Source organism: Piliocolobus tephrosceles, chromosome 2 (assembly GCF_002776525.5).
Source record: "Piliocolobus tephrosceles isolate RC106 chromosome 2, ASM277652v3, whole genome shotgun sequence".
Taxonomy (NCBI): Eukaryota; Metazoa; Chordata; class Mammalia; order Primates; family Cercopithecidae; genus Piliocolobus; species Piliocolobus tephrosceles.
In genome coordinates this window covers 40,683,650-40,699,046 of record NC_045435.1, presented here as the reverse complement: position 1 = coordinate 40,699,046, position 15,397 = coordinate 40,683,650, and the positions used below count along the sequence as shown (strand labels likewise).

Sequence of the window (15,397 nt, the reverse complement as noted above, 5' to 3'; positions counted from 1 at the left end):
ATTGGGAGTGGAGGGCGTGAGGAGAATCAGGGCGGCGATTTTAGCTGACATTTTTCTCCTGGCGGGAAAAACCCTGGAAGGCTGGATGCAGCACAAACAATGCAGCCTGCTGCTGCCATCTAGTGGAGGAAAGGAAGTCAGGCTTTGGAGGTAGACCAGATGGCACTCCAGACACCAGAGCGTTTCAAACATGTTCTAAGTTCACAGTGATTATCAGGAAGCCTGCAGCAGGTCTCCATGCTGACCCTCATCCCCATCTTCCTCTCCTAGAAATATCTAGCACAGGTCTGCATAGAAGGCATCTCTGCTGCTGATGATCTGGCCAGTTACAAAAATAAGCCCAGAACTACAGCCTGTCTTTGGCTTCCTCAGTGTAAAATACTTGGCTGCAAGGCCTCTGCCACTTGGACTTCACAAGTCAGTGGATCTCAAACTCAAATGTGCATGACAGCCACCCCGGAGGGCTTGTTAAAACACAGACTGTTGGGACCTACCAGTTCTGGAGGAGTGGGGGTTCTGATCATTTGTGTTTCTTTCTTTTTTAAAATCAAATGAAAAAAAACTTTTTTGAGGCAGGACCTTGCTCTGTCACCCAGGCTGGAGTGCAGTGATGCAAACATGGTTTACTGCAGTCTTGTCCTCCCAGGCTCAAGTGATCCTCCTACCCCAGCCCCCCACTGAGTAGCTGGGACTACGGGTGTGCGCCACCATGCCTGGCTAAACTTTTTTATTTTTGTAGAGATGGGGGTCTCACTATGTTGCCCAGGCTGGTTTCAAACTCCTGGCCTCAAGCCAGCCTCCCAAAGGGTTGGGATTACAGGTGTGAGCCACTGTACCTGGATTTTTTTTTTAACTTTGATTTTTTATTTTTAGAGGTGGGGTCTTGCTGTCAGCCAGGTTGGAGTGCAGCAGTGCAATCATAGCTCACTGCAGCCTCAAACTCCTGGGCTCAACTGATCCTCCTGCCTCACTGTGCCCCGAGTAGTTGGGACTACAAGTGCACACCACCTTGCCCAGCTAATTTTTTTAATTTTTTTTTGTTTTTGAGACAGTCTCGCTCTGTTGCCCAGCTGGAGTGCAGTGACACAATCTTGGCTCACTGGAACCTCACTGCAACCTCAGCCTCTCGGGTTCAAGTGATTCTCCTGCCTCAGCCTCCCAAGTTGCTGGGACTAGGGGCATGTACCACCTTGCATTTTTAAATTTTTGTAGAGACAGGGTCTCACTATGTTGCCCAGGCTGGCACCTGCATTTCTAACAGGTTCCCAGGGCATGCTGATATTACTAATCCAGAGACCACCCCTAAAGAACCACTGTCATGAGGGGTTTAGTCTCCCTGGCATGAGAAAAAGTGAGTAAGCAGGCATGTGAAGGGAACACAGAGCTTACATACAATAAAAGCCGAGGCGAGAATACTTTATCTGTTGAAGGCACATAAAGGAGTCATGGACCTCAAACCCTGGCCGGGCTGAGGGCAGGATCAGATTGGACTCAGCTGAGGCTCCTCCTTGGGTGTGCCTGGTGTCTCCAGGTCAGCATGAGAGGACTTGGTGGGGGGTCAGAGAGCCAGAAGTTGCTGTGGAGGGGAGTGGGTCAGTGGAGAAAGGATGAGTCTAAGCCATATTTGGCCAAAGGTAGAAGAGGACTTTTCCAAATGTAGTGTGATACGATGAGAAAACCGGAAGAGATCTTAGAGGTTACTTAATTCAACCTTCATTTCTAAGATGAAACTGACTCACGAAGGCTAAATGACCTTCCCAAAGTCACACACAGTTACTTGGTAGCTCTTCCTCTCCAAGTTCCCAACCCATTCACTTCACAATCAGGTCCCAAAGAAACCCCACAGGGTCAAAATGGGTCCACGAGACAGGTCGCTTCCATGGTGGTCTTCAGCTAGAGTCAGGCCAGCGCTCGTGGCCTCCTTGGTCTGTGCCTCCCACCCGCTCTGTTCTCCTACCTTTCACCAAGGGGAAGAAGCAGTCCATCTCCACGCTGCTTCGGGAGTGTGAGATGCACAGGGCGCTGCTGGGGACCAGGCCCTCCAGGGGCGGGCTCCGTTCCGTGGTGCGGACCAGACACCAACCAGGCCGCTCGCTGGGCCGCTCCAGCAGCTCCACCGTCTGCCCCACCTGGATGGTCAGCTCGCTGCTGTGGCCCGCACTGAAGTCCTGGAGGACTACTGTCAGCTCACATCCGCCAGAGAGCTTTGGTGGGTGGTGGTGGAGGAAGTAGAACAGGAGGGCAGGAGGAGGAAGGGGGAGAAATATGGGAGAGGGTTGGTGAGAGGGGACAAAGAATGTGTGAGAGCAGAGGTAAGGAGGAAGAGAAGGGGGAAAAAGGGGAAAAATGGTGTTTAGGGCGCACAGACGGCAGAAGATGAAAAGGAGAGTTGAGAACAGGAAAGAAAACAAGAAAAAAATGTAATTAGCACAGTGCTATATTCAATCACTCAGGCTTTCTAGCTGTAGCCACAGTCTGAAGCCTGCCCAGAACCAGGGCTTTGATTCTAATTCCTCTTGCTTCGTTAGAGCTCATTATTCCTTTGCCAAGCTTCAGCTAATTGTGCCGTTAAACCCCTTCCCTGTATGCCCCTTTACTCCTTCCAAGGGTTTTACCCTGTGCTCTGTCCCTGCCCTGACTACCACCCTCAGACTCCTATTGTATGGGCATCTATTCTAACTCACCCCTCCCGCTAGATTCTCACTAGATGATAGGGGATAATGGAAGAGACAACCTTCCTTCCTTCTAACCCCTGCGACACCTCCCATCCCCATCCCTTACTGGAGCCATCAGCCTAAAACTGAGGCTACGAGGACTACAAAAAGAATGAGACTTCAATTCAAAGGCAGAAGTAAAGCAATGTCTGTCTGGGAGGGGAATAGCCTCCAAGGCTCAGGCACTAGGGACCGGGAGGAAGCATGAGAAGGGAGACGGGCCACTTCTTCCTTAGCAACATACCCCCAGCCCTCATGCTGCATGCCGGCTTCGCTCCACACTGCCGTTTTCCTACTTCACTGATCCTGGTACAGAACCAATAAAAGGGGTTGACAGGAACAACCTCTACCACTGAATGCTGGGAGTTCTCACTTTTTCACCTTGGGGATTTGGCCCCACTTCCCCCCTTTCCTCTGGCTTCATATTTCCATGAGAATCCATTTGATTATTAGTTTGTCTCATAGAACTAAGTAAGGTCTCCCTCTTGGAAGAACAGCTGCACTGAGGGGCAGAGTGACAGGTAGGGAAGGGAAGGAATGAGGAGGATGAGGCCCAGCTGGCTAGCCTGCTATCCTCTAAAGTTCACCCCAAAAGCAGTTTGGAGGCAAAGTCCCTGCACCACTTCCAGGGAACCGACTTCAGTCTGTGCATCTCTGATGTAAGCCTTCAGGGCCCAAATTTTCTGCACCAGTGGCCATATGAATGCACTTGTCCAAATATGTTGTGTAGCCATTTCCCACACATTCTGGGAAGCTTCTGCCCAATGGCATACACAGTGAACGTCACAGTGAGTAGAGAATTAACAGTCCCACCAGGACCAAAAGCTCAGCATTCAGGACTGTAAGAAATTTCCAGTAAAGGGACTTCGATTTCAGAGGGGGCTTGAAAAGGTTAAAATAATGCATCAGACTGATGTTGGCAATAAGCGTCACCACCAGTCACAGGGCAGGGCGTCTGTGCTGAGCACATTCCCGTAGGACTGCCATTGGGATCAGATGAGGAAATCTGCAGGACAGAAGGTAGAAGGTGGAAGGAGACAGAAGGAAATATTTTTCCATTTAACTCTCCTGGTCCCGTTAAATGCACAGTCTTCACTCCCCCACTCTCCTGGTGCTATCCTCCTTAAAAAGATCATATAGAGAAGGATTTTGTGGGATGGAGACCCCTCAAATCTCTAGAGTACTTTTACAGTTAGCAAAACACCTTTACATTAATTATCCACTTGGTCCTCACAATAAACAGGTAGTACTATCATCTCCATCTCATACATCAGGAAATTCAAGCTCAGAAATGTCAACATCAGTGGTTCGGCACTGAGTGTACACAAAAATCATGTAGAGAGCTTATAAAATGAAGATTCCCTAGCAGTTCCTTCTCTTGCTCCACCCCTCAATCACACATCATGATTCAGTAGGCCTGGGTCAGGGCCTGGGAACGCCTTCCACTGCCCACAGACAGGGTCTCGTTCGGAACCCCAGGCTGGAATGCAGTGGTGCAATCTTGGCTCACTGCAGCCTCTACCTCTCTGGCTCAAGTGATCCTCCCACCTCAGCCTGCTGAGTGGCTGGGACCACAGGTGTGCACCACCACACCCAGCTAATTTTTAAATTTTTTTGTAGAGACATGGTCTCACGATGTTTGTCTTGAACTGGGCTCAACTGATCCTCCTGCTTCAGTCTCCCAAAGTGCTGGGATTCAGATCCCAAAGTGCTCTGTAAGAAATACATTTCATATTTTTGACCAGGGAACACTTCATGTGAATAAATATATCACTGAAACACAAGCTCAACTCTGACATTCTATTTTATGTTTTTCTCAATTGCTATTGACATCCCACTAATTTGATTCCATCTCACTAATGGACTATGTAGAATGCCGGCCTAGATGACTGAAATTCTTTCTAACTGAGAGATTCTCTATCACTGAGCTTCTGCATCTCAGTGGAGCTGCTCCTCTGTGACAATGCCAGGCGCTCAGGGTTGCTTCTTGAGGCCAAGCTCACACATAGCCGGGGATGCAACTTGCAGCCCTTTCAGGGCAACATGGTTGAGTCCAGGGATGAGTGTAGTCCTTTTGCAGACTGTTAGAGCAGAAGGGGCCTGAAACTCTAGTCACAAACGGCCCAGCATAGCACCCAGATACAAGACCCACTGCCCCCTGGGGCGGGTTACAATCAGACCCATGGGCTGCAATTCCTGGCGAGAAGCCCGGATATGCCACTAGATGGCGGTATTTGCCTTCTGTAGGCTGCCTAGTCCAGACAAAGGAAGAAGCGGAAACAAGATCAATGGGCAATTTCTTCCATGCTCACATGTTATAGATAACCGGGCTCAAGCTTTACATGCAGCCCAAAAGCCATTATGGTTCAAATACGGGATGAATATCCTGGTTCACTTCACCTCAATGGCTTGATCAAAAAGATTTACCACACCAGGTCCCTACCCCGGCAAGAAGTGAATTCCAAAGAATGGCCAACAAGGGAGGGTGCTGGGGAAATGGTTTGAGGGGTCAGGCAGAGCTGCTCCTGCAACAGTCCCTTCTCATCCTCTCCTCCAGGGAAGCTGTAGGGTGAGATTCTAAGACCAAAGTTATTCCTGCTCAGAAGATGCTGGGAGCTGAGTAGGCAGCACAGAATCTCAGCATGCATTCAGGTTAGGTTTTTGATTCTTCTCTGATCTTGTACCCCTGCTTCTGGAATCTTCTCTCATCTTATTCCCCTCACTGTATCGTCCCACTCCAGCAGCAAGTCCCTATCTGGCCTTTCATGCCTGAGTCTTGGCCCCCTTCCCGGGAACTCTCAGATATTTTTTCTGCCTAGTTCCCTAGAATGCTGCCTAAGGCCTGCTAAGCCTTCTTGATGCTAATTGTCTGCCTGGCTTCCCTCCCAAGTGCCTGCTGCTGAGTCACCATCCAACTCCCTGTCCTTACTTCCCCAGTCTCTCTCCTTTCTGGGTCCGCGCCAGTCCCAGTGGGGCCTGTTCCCCTGCTGACCAATCCCTGGGTGGACGTGGCCTCCCCACCCTCCACAGTGCTTCCCAGAGGGGCAGAAGGAGCTCCTCGCGTCCTCACTTTCCTTTGGCTCCACAGTGATAGCTGTGTTGGCTTCTTTCCAGCATGGACTGCTACATACATAGGGGACATTTCGTAACCACTCTTTGTAACTCCATCTGCATTTTCAAAGTTCTCACTCACATTCACCAGAAATGATCACTTTCATTTATGAATATTTTTACATGATTAATATTTGGAGATTAACTGAACCTCCTTCTTGTATAAACTGTGTGAGCTAGATTGTCCCTGTGAGCTTCCCCATGTTCTGGAAAAGACACAGTTATTTCCTGATGGTTTCCCAATGGCATCCAGAGAGTGAGGACAGGACCCCTGAAGATTTCTCCTGTTGTCATTTCAGAGCTTCCATTTGTGCACCTCTGTGTCTCTGCTCCATTCTCCAAGGCAGCACAGCCTCATTTAGGGCATGGGCTCTGCAGCTTCTCACCAGCTGTGTGACCAGGAGCAAGTTACTTCACCTCTTTGTCTCAATTTCTTCATCTGTCAAATGGGGATAATGACAGTACCTACTTCATAGCTTGTTGTGAAGATTAAATGAGAAAATATTAAAGCACCTAGGATAGTGCCTTAAGCAGAGAGAGCTAAGTGATTGTCTAAAAAATAAGTTCTGGGCCAGGTGCAGTGGCTCGTGCTTGTAATCCCAGCATTTTGGGAGGCCAAGTGGGGTGGATCACTTGAGGTCAGGAGTTCCAGACCAACCTGGCCAAAATGGTGAAAGCCTGTCTCTACTAAAATTACAAAAAATTAGCCGGGTGTGGTGGGGCATGCCTGTAGTCCCAGCTACTTGGGAGGCTGAGGCAGGAGAACCGCGCAAACCTGGAAGTAGAGGTTGCAGTGAGCCGAGATCATGCCACTGCACTCCAGCCTGGCTGTCACTGTGAGACTCCATCTCAAAAAAAAAGTTCTGGAGGTATTAGTGAATTATTATTTAAATTTGGGAGGAAAGGAGTACAGAAGAAATTTTAAACATCAATTTTGATGGCATGTTGTTTGGTAACAGACTGTATCAACTGTATACATGCACATACATTATTATGTAAATGAATCTTTTTTTTTTCTTAAAGTCATCTTCATGGAGTTTTGCCCTAACTAGAAGAACTGACCCTGAGGCTCACTAGGGAAGGTGACTCAGACCTCCCTCAGATCAGCACATACTTTTCCTGTTATAATAAAAACAAAGGAATGGTGGGACCGAGGATTCCCTTATGCAAAATGAGGATTCACTCTTGCCTCTTCATTCCACATTGCTTTCCAGGAAGCTTCCCTGTGAAGAAACCACCCCAGAGTCTGATACCTGCCCTCAATACTTGCCAAATGAGCCTTCTGATAACTGTGATTACTGACTTCTGACATTGCTTTGCAGAGTACTTGGATCTGATACTCTTGACAGAGGGGGGAGCTGTGCCCAAGAGCACCCATCAGATAAGTCCGACCTCCTCCTCCCCTGGCTGCCCGCCCGCCCGCCAGCTTCTTCCATCTGATCATCTGATTCCTCCACAACTCTTAGCCAGCCTGAGGCACCAAGTTCACATAAATTAACATCTACATATGAACAGCCTCACAGGCGGCCAGAGCTGGCTGGCAAAAAATACAAAGCTGGAGCATATCTACTTGGCACGGTTTCAAGGGCACCATGAGGTCCTGCCAACTCCTGTGCAAAAACTGTCTTTCTCTCCTCCCCCTAACACTCCTTGCACCTGTTGCTAATGCCTGGCATTTCTTCATCAGAAAGTGATTTCATCTAATTAGGTAATGTCCCTTACCATGAAACACCTCAAAGCAGAATATAATGATTCCTTTCCAAATGCAAAAAGATGAGATGTACCACACGAGTTACTTTAAGCATGAAAATGCTCATAATAGCATTTTTTCAAATGAGGAAAATTTTACAACAATAACATCACCCCCCTCCAATACTAAAATATAAAAATCTAACCAGTGGGAAGTGGGTGAGGGTTAAAAAGTTACCTATTGGGTACTATGCTCACTATCTGGGTGACAGGATCATTTGTACCCAAAACCTCAGCATCACACAATATACCTAGGTGACAAAACTGCATGTGTAACCCTTGAATCTAACATGGAAGTTGAAATTATTTTAAAAACCTATCAGGAAGGGAATTAAAAACCTAACAGGAAGGGAATTACTCACTAAGTGAGTAATTATTGCAGCCATTAGATTATTTATAAAACTTTGTAATAGCTTAAAGACTACTTATATAAAGTAAAAAAAATTTTAAAGGACAAGATGTACAGTTGTATATATAACTGTGTGAACATCATCAACAACTTAGCAACCCTATTGATAGGAAACAAACAGAAAGAAAACTCGTGGAAATGTTAACACTGGTATTGTTGGGTGGTGCACTCTGGGTAATTTTCCCTCCGGCTTTCTAATTCCAGTATTGCCCAGTGTTTCTCACATAAGTGCTGTTTTATAATGAAAGTAATGATAACATCAACAATAACAACCTCTAAAACAAATCGACAAAGGTAATGGGAAAAATGCAAATATTTCAAGGAGGCATAACGCTTTGAGGGGAAAAATGGGGCAGTGATGGACAGTTTCCAATTTTGCTCTAGGGCCACTATAGAAGCTTCAGGAAAGCCCCAAATTGCTGATGATGCTTTAGCATAGCTGCTTCAAATCCTTCCTCTACTAAACCTCTGTCCCCTCCCTGCTATAAAACTCTGAAGGGCTCTCCAGAAACTAGGTTCCTTTAGAAGAGCTTAGTGCCGTGCTTTTATCTTGAATTGATGATAATTTTTTAGCAAATGTGTAAAGCAATGTCTGGGCATTTAGGAACACTGTCATGGAGCTCTGGGATTACATCAGTTTGTATGCTGGAAGTCCACGGAGCTGCCAGGTCCAATTAAGAGGCTAAAGCTTACAATTTACTTTATTTTTGCTCGCTGGAACTGTGGCTTCTACTAACCGCAACTGAAGGAGCTATTTGGTTTAGCTGTTTCCCATGGTGCATAAATGAGCACCATGGTCTCCTGGTCTTACAGGTCTTGTGAACTGCATAGTAATTAATAGTGGGAAGAATGCAGGAGTGGGAATCAGGAGGCCTTGGTGCTGGTGTAGGTTTTATCCATGTATGACACTCAGCAAGCCCCTTCCCTTCCTCATATCTAAATTTCCCCATATTTAAGATGAGGAAGGCCGGGCGCGGTGGCTCAAGCCTGTAATCCCAGCACTTTGGGAGGCCGAGACGGGCGGATCACGAGGTCAGGAGATCGAGACCATCCTGGCTAACACGGTGAAACCCCGTCTCTACTAAAAATACAAAAACTAGCCGGGCGAGGTGGCGGGCGCCTGTAGTCCCAGCTACTCCGGAGGCTGAGGCAGGAGAATGGCATAAACCCGGGAGGCAGAGCTTGCAGTGAGCTGAGATCCGGCCACTGCACTCCAGTCCGGGCGACAGAGCGAGACTCCGCCTCCAAAAAAAAAAAAAAAAAAAAAAAAAAAAAAAAAAGATGAGGAAATTGTACTCCAGGGCTACTTCCAGTTTTAATAATTGATAAATAGAGTAGTTTCTCTATTGACTCTCTGACACAGTGCGATTGAATTTTCTTAAGCGCTTACCATTAATGTGTTGCCTTGTTTACTGAAATTATGTGTTACTCTTATCCGATGTAAGATCCAGAAGAGCAGAGCATTCTGTCTTGCTCATGGTCATATCTCTCGAGTTTAGAGCAATGCCTGGCATACAGCAAGTGATAAATATCTGTTGAATGCGCGAGTGAATAAATTCCATGAATTATTGCCTGATATATAACTGAGATGCCTAGTTACAATGTCTGAGAGTTCTCTCCCATTGGCTGCCCACCTATTCTTGCAGATGACTGTTAATTTTTTTTTTTCTGAGCCCCTTTCAACCAAATTTATCTTGCCCTTTAATCATGTGGCTATATCTCCATGAATTCCTAAACCTGACAAAAATAACATAAGGTGTTAGTGAGGGGAGACATAAATCCACAAGAACAAAGAGAATGGGAGGTAGTGAACAAGATAACTTATTTATTTATTTACTTATTTATTTATTTTTGAGACGGAGTCTCGCTCTGTCGCCCAGGCTGGAGTGCAGTGGCGTGATATCAGCTCACTGCAAGCTCCGCCTCCCAGGTTCACGCCATTCTCCTGCCCGGCCGAGAACTTTTTTTTTCTTTAATGACAAAAAGCAGATGCAAGAATGATACTGACTTGGTAGAATGAGAAGACGAGATTCAAGTTCCTGCCAGTTATCTCTGCCCAACCCTCAGACAGGTCCAGGGAGTGGAAGCACCAGATGGCACTGAGGGTGGAACTACAGGTGGGGCTAAAACAGGAAGATGGGACCCCTAGATCCCTCTTCTATCCTATGTGCACTTTCCTGAAAAATGAAATTCAGTGAAGGCTTAAACGTAGAATGGAGAGATGGCTAGTATCCTTGTCCCTCTTGGATCCCAGAATGCTAGCAGTCACATATAACATGTTAGGGAGATTTTAGAACCATTCATGGGAGAAACCAAAAGATGTACAGATACTCAAATACTGGCCTTTAGAGATCCCTCTCTGCTCCCAAAACCTCCAGTGCCCTGCCAGATCACTTCACAGTGAGAACTTTAAGTCAACAAGTTCCTTTCTTTACACAGAATATGGAGTCAGCCTTTGTGCCTCAGTCATAAATGTGAATATTCAGCTATAGATTACCAGACTTTTCAGAAAAACCCCCCTAACAGAGACCAAAATAAATAAACAGAAAAAGGACCAGGAACTTGGAGGAAACAAAATGCAAGCAGGACAATAAAACATCAGTAACACGATAAAATCCTCAGAAAGATAAGAGAGGATATTGTATCCATGAAAAAAGAACAAGCTGTTACACAAAGGGAAAAAGTTGTAGAATGAGAAAGAGCTCTCAGAAATTAAAAATATTATGGCCGAATTGAAACATTTCATAGATGAGTTGCAAGATAATGTCAAGGAAATTTTCCAGAAAATGGAACAACACTGAAAAAGGAGAATGTAATCTGAGGGCCTTTTGGTCAAGTTGAGCATGTAGGCTACTAAAAACCCCAACTTAATTCACAGGGGCTTCTCAAACCTCCATGTCCCAAGTCAAGTGGTTCTCTTGCCTCTGCTTCCCAAGTAGCTGGAATTACAGGCGCATGCTACCAAACCTGGCTAATTTTAGTATTTTTAGTAGAGATGGGGTTTCGCCATGTTACCCAGGAGGCCTTGGTGCTGGTGCAGGTTACCCAGGCTGGTCTCGAACTCCTGGGCTGAAGTGATCCTCCCATCTTGGCCTCCCAAAGGGCTGGAATTACAGGCATGAGCCACGGTGCCTGGCCTCTGCTTGTTCTTCATCTCTGTACTCCCTGTCTAGGCTTCAGAGAACATCTGGACTAGACACTGACTCAAGTTTGGGTAAGAAGGGCAGTCATCCTCTCCTCAGGGAAAGAAGAGGCAGTAGTAGCAACTGGTATTTATCCTCCCTTCTATCTTCATCTCATTGCCCCTGGGGAACCCACACAAGCTGTCAATAGAGATGCAGCTAGGAGAATTAACCCCCTGGCAATGAACTTTGCCTCTGCAAAACTGCCCCTCAGCCTGGAGGTAACTGTCCAACTGTCCTGTCTACAGGGAAGCATCTCCTGGTTCCTTTTGCCTAACTGAGGCTGTCTATATTGCTGTTTTGATTGTGCTTGCGCAGGAAGGCATTTCCTGCAACACACCCTATAGCTTGGGAAGGAGAAAAGAGCTCATAGACATGATTCTGAAAATCCCAAGGCTACCTGCAGAAGAGGGAGGAGAGGTGGCTGCGTGAAACCTGACATAAAAAAGCGCAACTCATAGTTAGAGATAAGAAGTTATGGGCTTCTCTGAAAGCCCCAGGCATTCCTGCAAATTGTCTACTGTGTGGACTGTGCAACACTGGAAAATTGAACTTCAGAGGAAACCAGGCCAAAGACCAGAGACGATTTTCATGGAAGTGCAACATGTCATCAAACCTCAATTATTCAGACATGGGTAACCATTTCCCTTTCTATGGATTACTGGGTCTGAAGCTAGACTGCTCAGGTATGAATCTGTCTCCATCGCTACTAACTGTATTATCTAGAGCAAGTTAATTAGTCTTTCTTTGGCTCATTTTCCTTATTTGTAAAGTAGGAATCATATTAATTCCCGCCATATAGAGTTGTTGGAAGGATTACATTAACACAGGTAAACTCTGACATGCAATACATGCTTAATAAATGTTATCTATTGTTTATCCAGTAATCATAACTCGGCATGCACTCGAGATGTGTTTTCTTGCACTCATGTCTTGTGTCGAGGGAGTAGAAATCCATTTCCAGGGCTGGGTGCAGTGGTTCATGCCTGTAATCCTAGCATGTCAGATCACCTGAGGTCAGGAGTTCAAGACCAGCCTGGTCAACATGGTGAAACCCTGTCTCTACCAAAAATACAAAAATTAGCCGGGCATGGTGGCAGGCGCCTGTAATCCCAGCTACTCAGGAGGCTGAGGCAGGATAATCACTTGAAGCTGGGAGGCGGAGGTTGCAGTGAGCAGAGATTGCAGCATTGCACTCCAGCCTGGGTGACAAGAGCGAGACTCCATCTCAAAAAACAAACAAACAAAGAGAAATCCATTTTCAAAGCACCCATAATGACATATTTTAAGATAATCTGGCAGACTAGAAAGAAAAAAAAAGTAAACTATTCCCAAACCCAGGGTTCAAAGACTTAGTACCCTAAATTTAGGCTATAATTTCCCTTTGTAGGGCCATGGATGTGACCTTCTGCTGTTCCTATACTGGGCATCCTAGAGAAACAACAGACTGGAATCAGACTGGGGAAGAGAATTCTTGGAAGTGGTTGCCAAATCAGGGTAGATAATACACATTTATTTACACTGTGGTTGTAGGGTGGAGGTTAAGGTATCCACTCACACATAGTAACCTGGCAGAGTAATTCCTGGAAAGAGGCCAAGCTCTCCTCTGGTTGACCAGGAAACTCTGATTGCTCTAATTATTGTTAGGTAACCTGGGGACAGGCAGCCGGTCTTCCAGGACTGGAGATGGGAAGAGGGCACAGGCGGAGCACCTGAGAGGGGAACAGTCTGCCTCCGTAAGGGGTCTGGCTGGGAGCAGAGTGCCTTACAGATTGATGTTCATAAGAAAGAGTATATTCTAAATGCTTTGATTCAGAAAGCAAATACTCCTGGTCACTGTCTCTCAGGCCAGAAGAAATGTCAGCAGACATCTTGTTAATTTTTCATCTTCAGGCAGACTAAGATAATAATTAACATCTGTATGGCCCTTTATAGTTTATAAACTCTTTCATAGACATCATCTGACCCTCATAGATCTCATAAGGTTGGCATTATCATCTGATTTTATAGATGAGGAAATTGAGGCTCAGAGAGGTGAAATGACTAGCTAAAGATTGCATCCTAATAACTAACTGCAAAGGCAGGACTCCAAGCCTAGTGAGTCCAGCCTCCTCATCAATGCACTTCTTATTCTGAGTCAGCTGCTAAGCTCCACAAGCATGAGGCCATCTCCAGCTGTGCTGGCACCACCCCAGATCCAACACATGTGCCCAGCAATGAGTAGAATTGGCAGCAGCAACAGAAAGGGTTCCCAGCATCTTAAAGCATCTCCATGTCAAGTTTTTGCCCTCAGCAAATTACTATTAGGGTTTCCCATTATCCCTGACCTTATCTTCTTCAGTGTAAAGGTAGGCCTTTATCTATGACCCCATACTTTCCATTTGCTCAGGTTAACCCACTTACTGGGTGAGTCCTAATGTGATTTTCTGCTCCCATCAGCTATTGTTGGTTGGTTTTGCTTTGGGACTGACTGCTATCCCATGCTTCACCTCTGGTTCATGACATCATGCCTCCTTTATCTCCTCCTCTCACCATCCTCTCTGGATACCAACTATCACAACATGCCCTCTAGACAACACTTTGTACTGTTCCCTTGACCATGTGCATGTGCATGGTTTATGATCCAGCTCCGTCTTCTTTGTCTTTTTTTTTTTTTTTTTGAGATGGAGTCTTGCTCTGTCACCCAGGCTGGAGTGCAGTGGTGCGATCTCTGCTCATTGCAAGCTCTGCCTCCCGGGTTCACGCCATTCTGGTGCCTCAGCCTCCCGAGTAGCTGGGACTACAGGTGCCTACCACCAGGTCCGGCTAATTATTTGTATTTTTAGCAGAGATGGAGTTTCACCGTGTTAGCCAGGGTGGTCTTGATCTCCTGACCTCGTGATCCTCCCGCCTTGGCCTCCCAAAGTGCTGGGATTACAGGTGTGAGCCACCGCGCCCGGCCTTAACTTCTTAATTTTCAATTCAGACCAGCTCTCCAGGGACAAAAAGAGCAAAGGCAGAGGTCTAGTGGCACTAAGTAGCCACTAGAGGGAAGCAAAAGCTAGGCTTTTCTAAAGGAAACACGTGCTTGGGTTCCTTGATCAGAAGACTGGTCCCATAGAGACTCACGCTACCCTAACTAGGGCAACCACCAGCCCGCAGAGGAAATATAAGACAAAAGAAAATGCATACAGTCGGTGGCATATATTGGGGGCTCAACACGTTTCCTGGGTGAAATACCTAATTTTAGAAATGAGAAAGCAGAGACTATGGCAAGTAATGGGATCTGATCACAAAACTAGGTAGTGTCAGGGCCCAGTCTTGCAGATTCTCTTTCCCTCACCCTGCACCAGGCCTCTTCCCCTTCCTCCCTCCCGGCTCCCTCCACTATAGCTCAGCCCAGATGAACCACCTGTCCCTCCCAATCTCAAAACATTTTTGGAGAAACCGTAGTCATTTGAGACTCTTTTCTCTGCCCCTTATATCTTCTCTATCACTTAGTCCTGCAAAGTCATTAAGTCTTTCCTTTGTCTCTTGGAAGCCCCTATGCCCATCCAGGTGTTTATCACTCGCCTCTACATTTCTGCAGGTGTCTCCTCGTTAACTGGTCTCTCCCACTCTCCATTCTCCTCATAACTCTCTTATTTCAGAATTTACATGGGCTCTGCCACCCTCATCCTGGCATGCAAAGCCCTTTGTAACACTTCCCCACCCACTTCCTCAACCTCAGCGTTCACTACTTGTCTGTGTATTTTATCTACTTGATCTCTTGAGGCTGCCCCAAATGTGTCCTGGCCATTTCTGCCTCTGGACTTCCGTGGATGGGCCATGTTCCATCTCAGTTGTTTCCCTTTTCCTCTCCAGACCCTGTCTTTCCCACTTTTGGAGGTCAAGTACAACTCTTAATTCCCCACCTCTCTCACATTCTTTGGCAGTGATCTCTGCCGTGATGTCCTCTTCCTGGGGCTAATTTTGTTCATCCTACACATTTTAACACTGCAGCAGTGAGAAGGACATATTTGGATGGCTTGTGTGTATATATGTGTATACTATAAAGCTAAAATAAAACAGTATTCCCTATTTGGCTTACTGAATAGTCATTTTTAGAATGGCTTCTAAGTTTTATCACTTTTCTCCTATTTTATGGCATTGTTTCAACAATAAGGCATCCCAGAGCTCCGTGTGTGGCATTAGTCAGAAGGACCCGTGTGTGTGTGTGTGTGTGTGTGTGTGTGTGTGTGTGTGTGTGTGTG

At 46.3% G+C, this 15,397-nt stretch overlaps 1 protein-coding gene across 6 annotated transcripts in view; it reads right to left on the bottom strand.

Annotated features, from left to right (window-relative positions):
- KALRN (kalirin RhoGEF kinase) overlaps positions 1–15,397 on the bottom strand; it is a 645,945-nt gene that overhangs the window by 157,216 nt on the left and 473,332 nt on the right. For all 6 annotated transcript variants that reach the window (XM_023214983.2, XM_023214975.2, XM_023214951.2 and 3 more), the window contains one exon: positions 1,958–2,204. In XM_023214983.2, the coding sequence (XP_023070751.2) occupies positions 1,958–2,204 (247 nt within the window). The remainder of the gene's footprint in view (positions 1–1,957; positions 2,205–15,397) is intronic.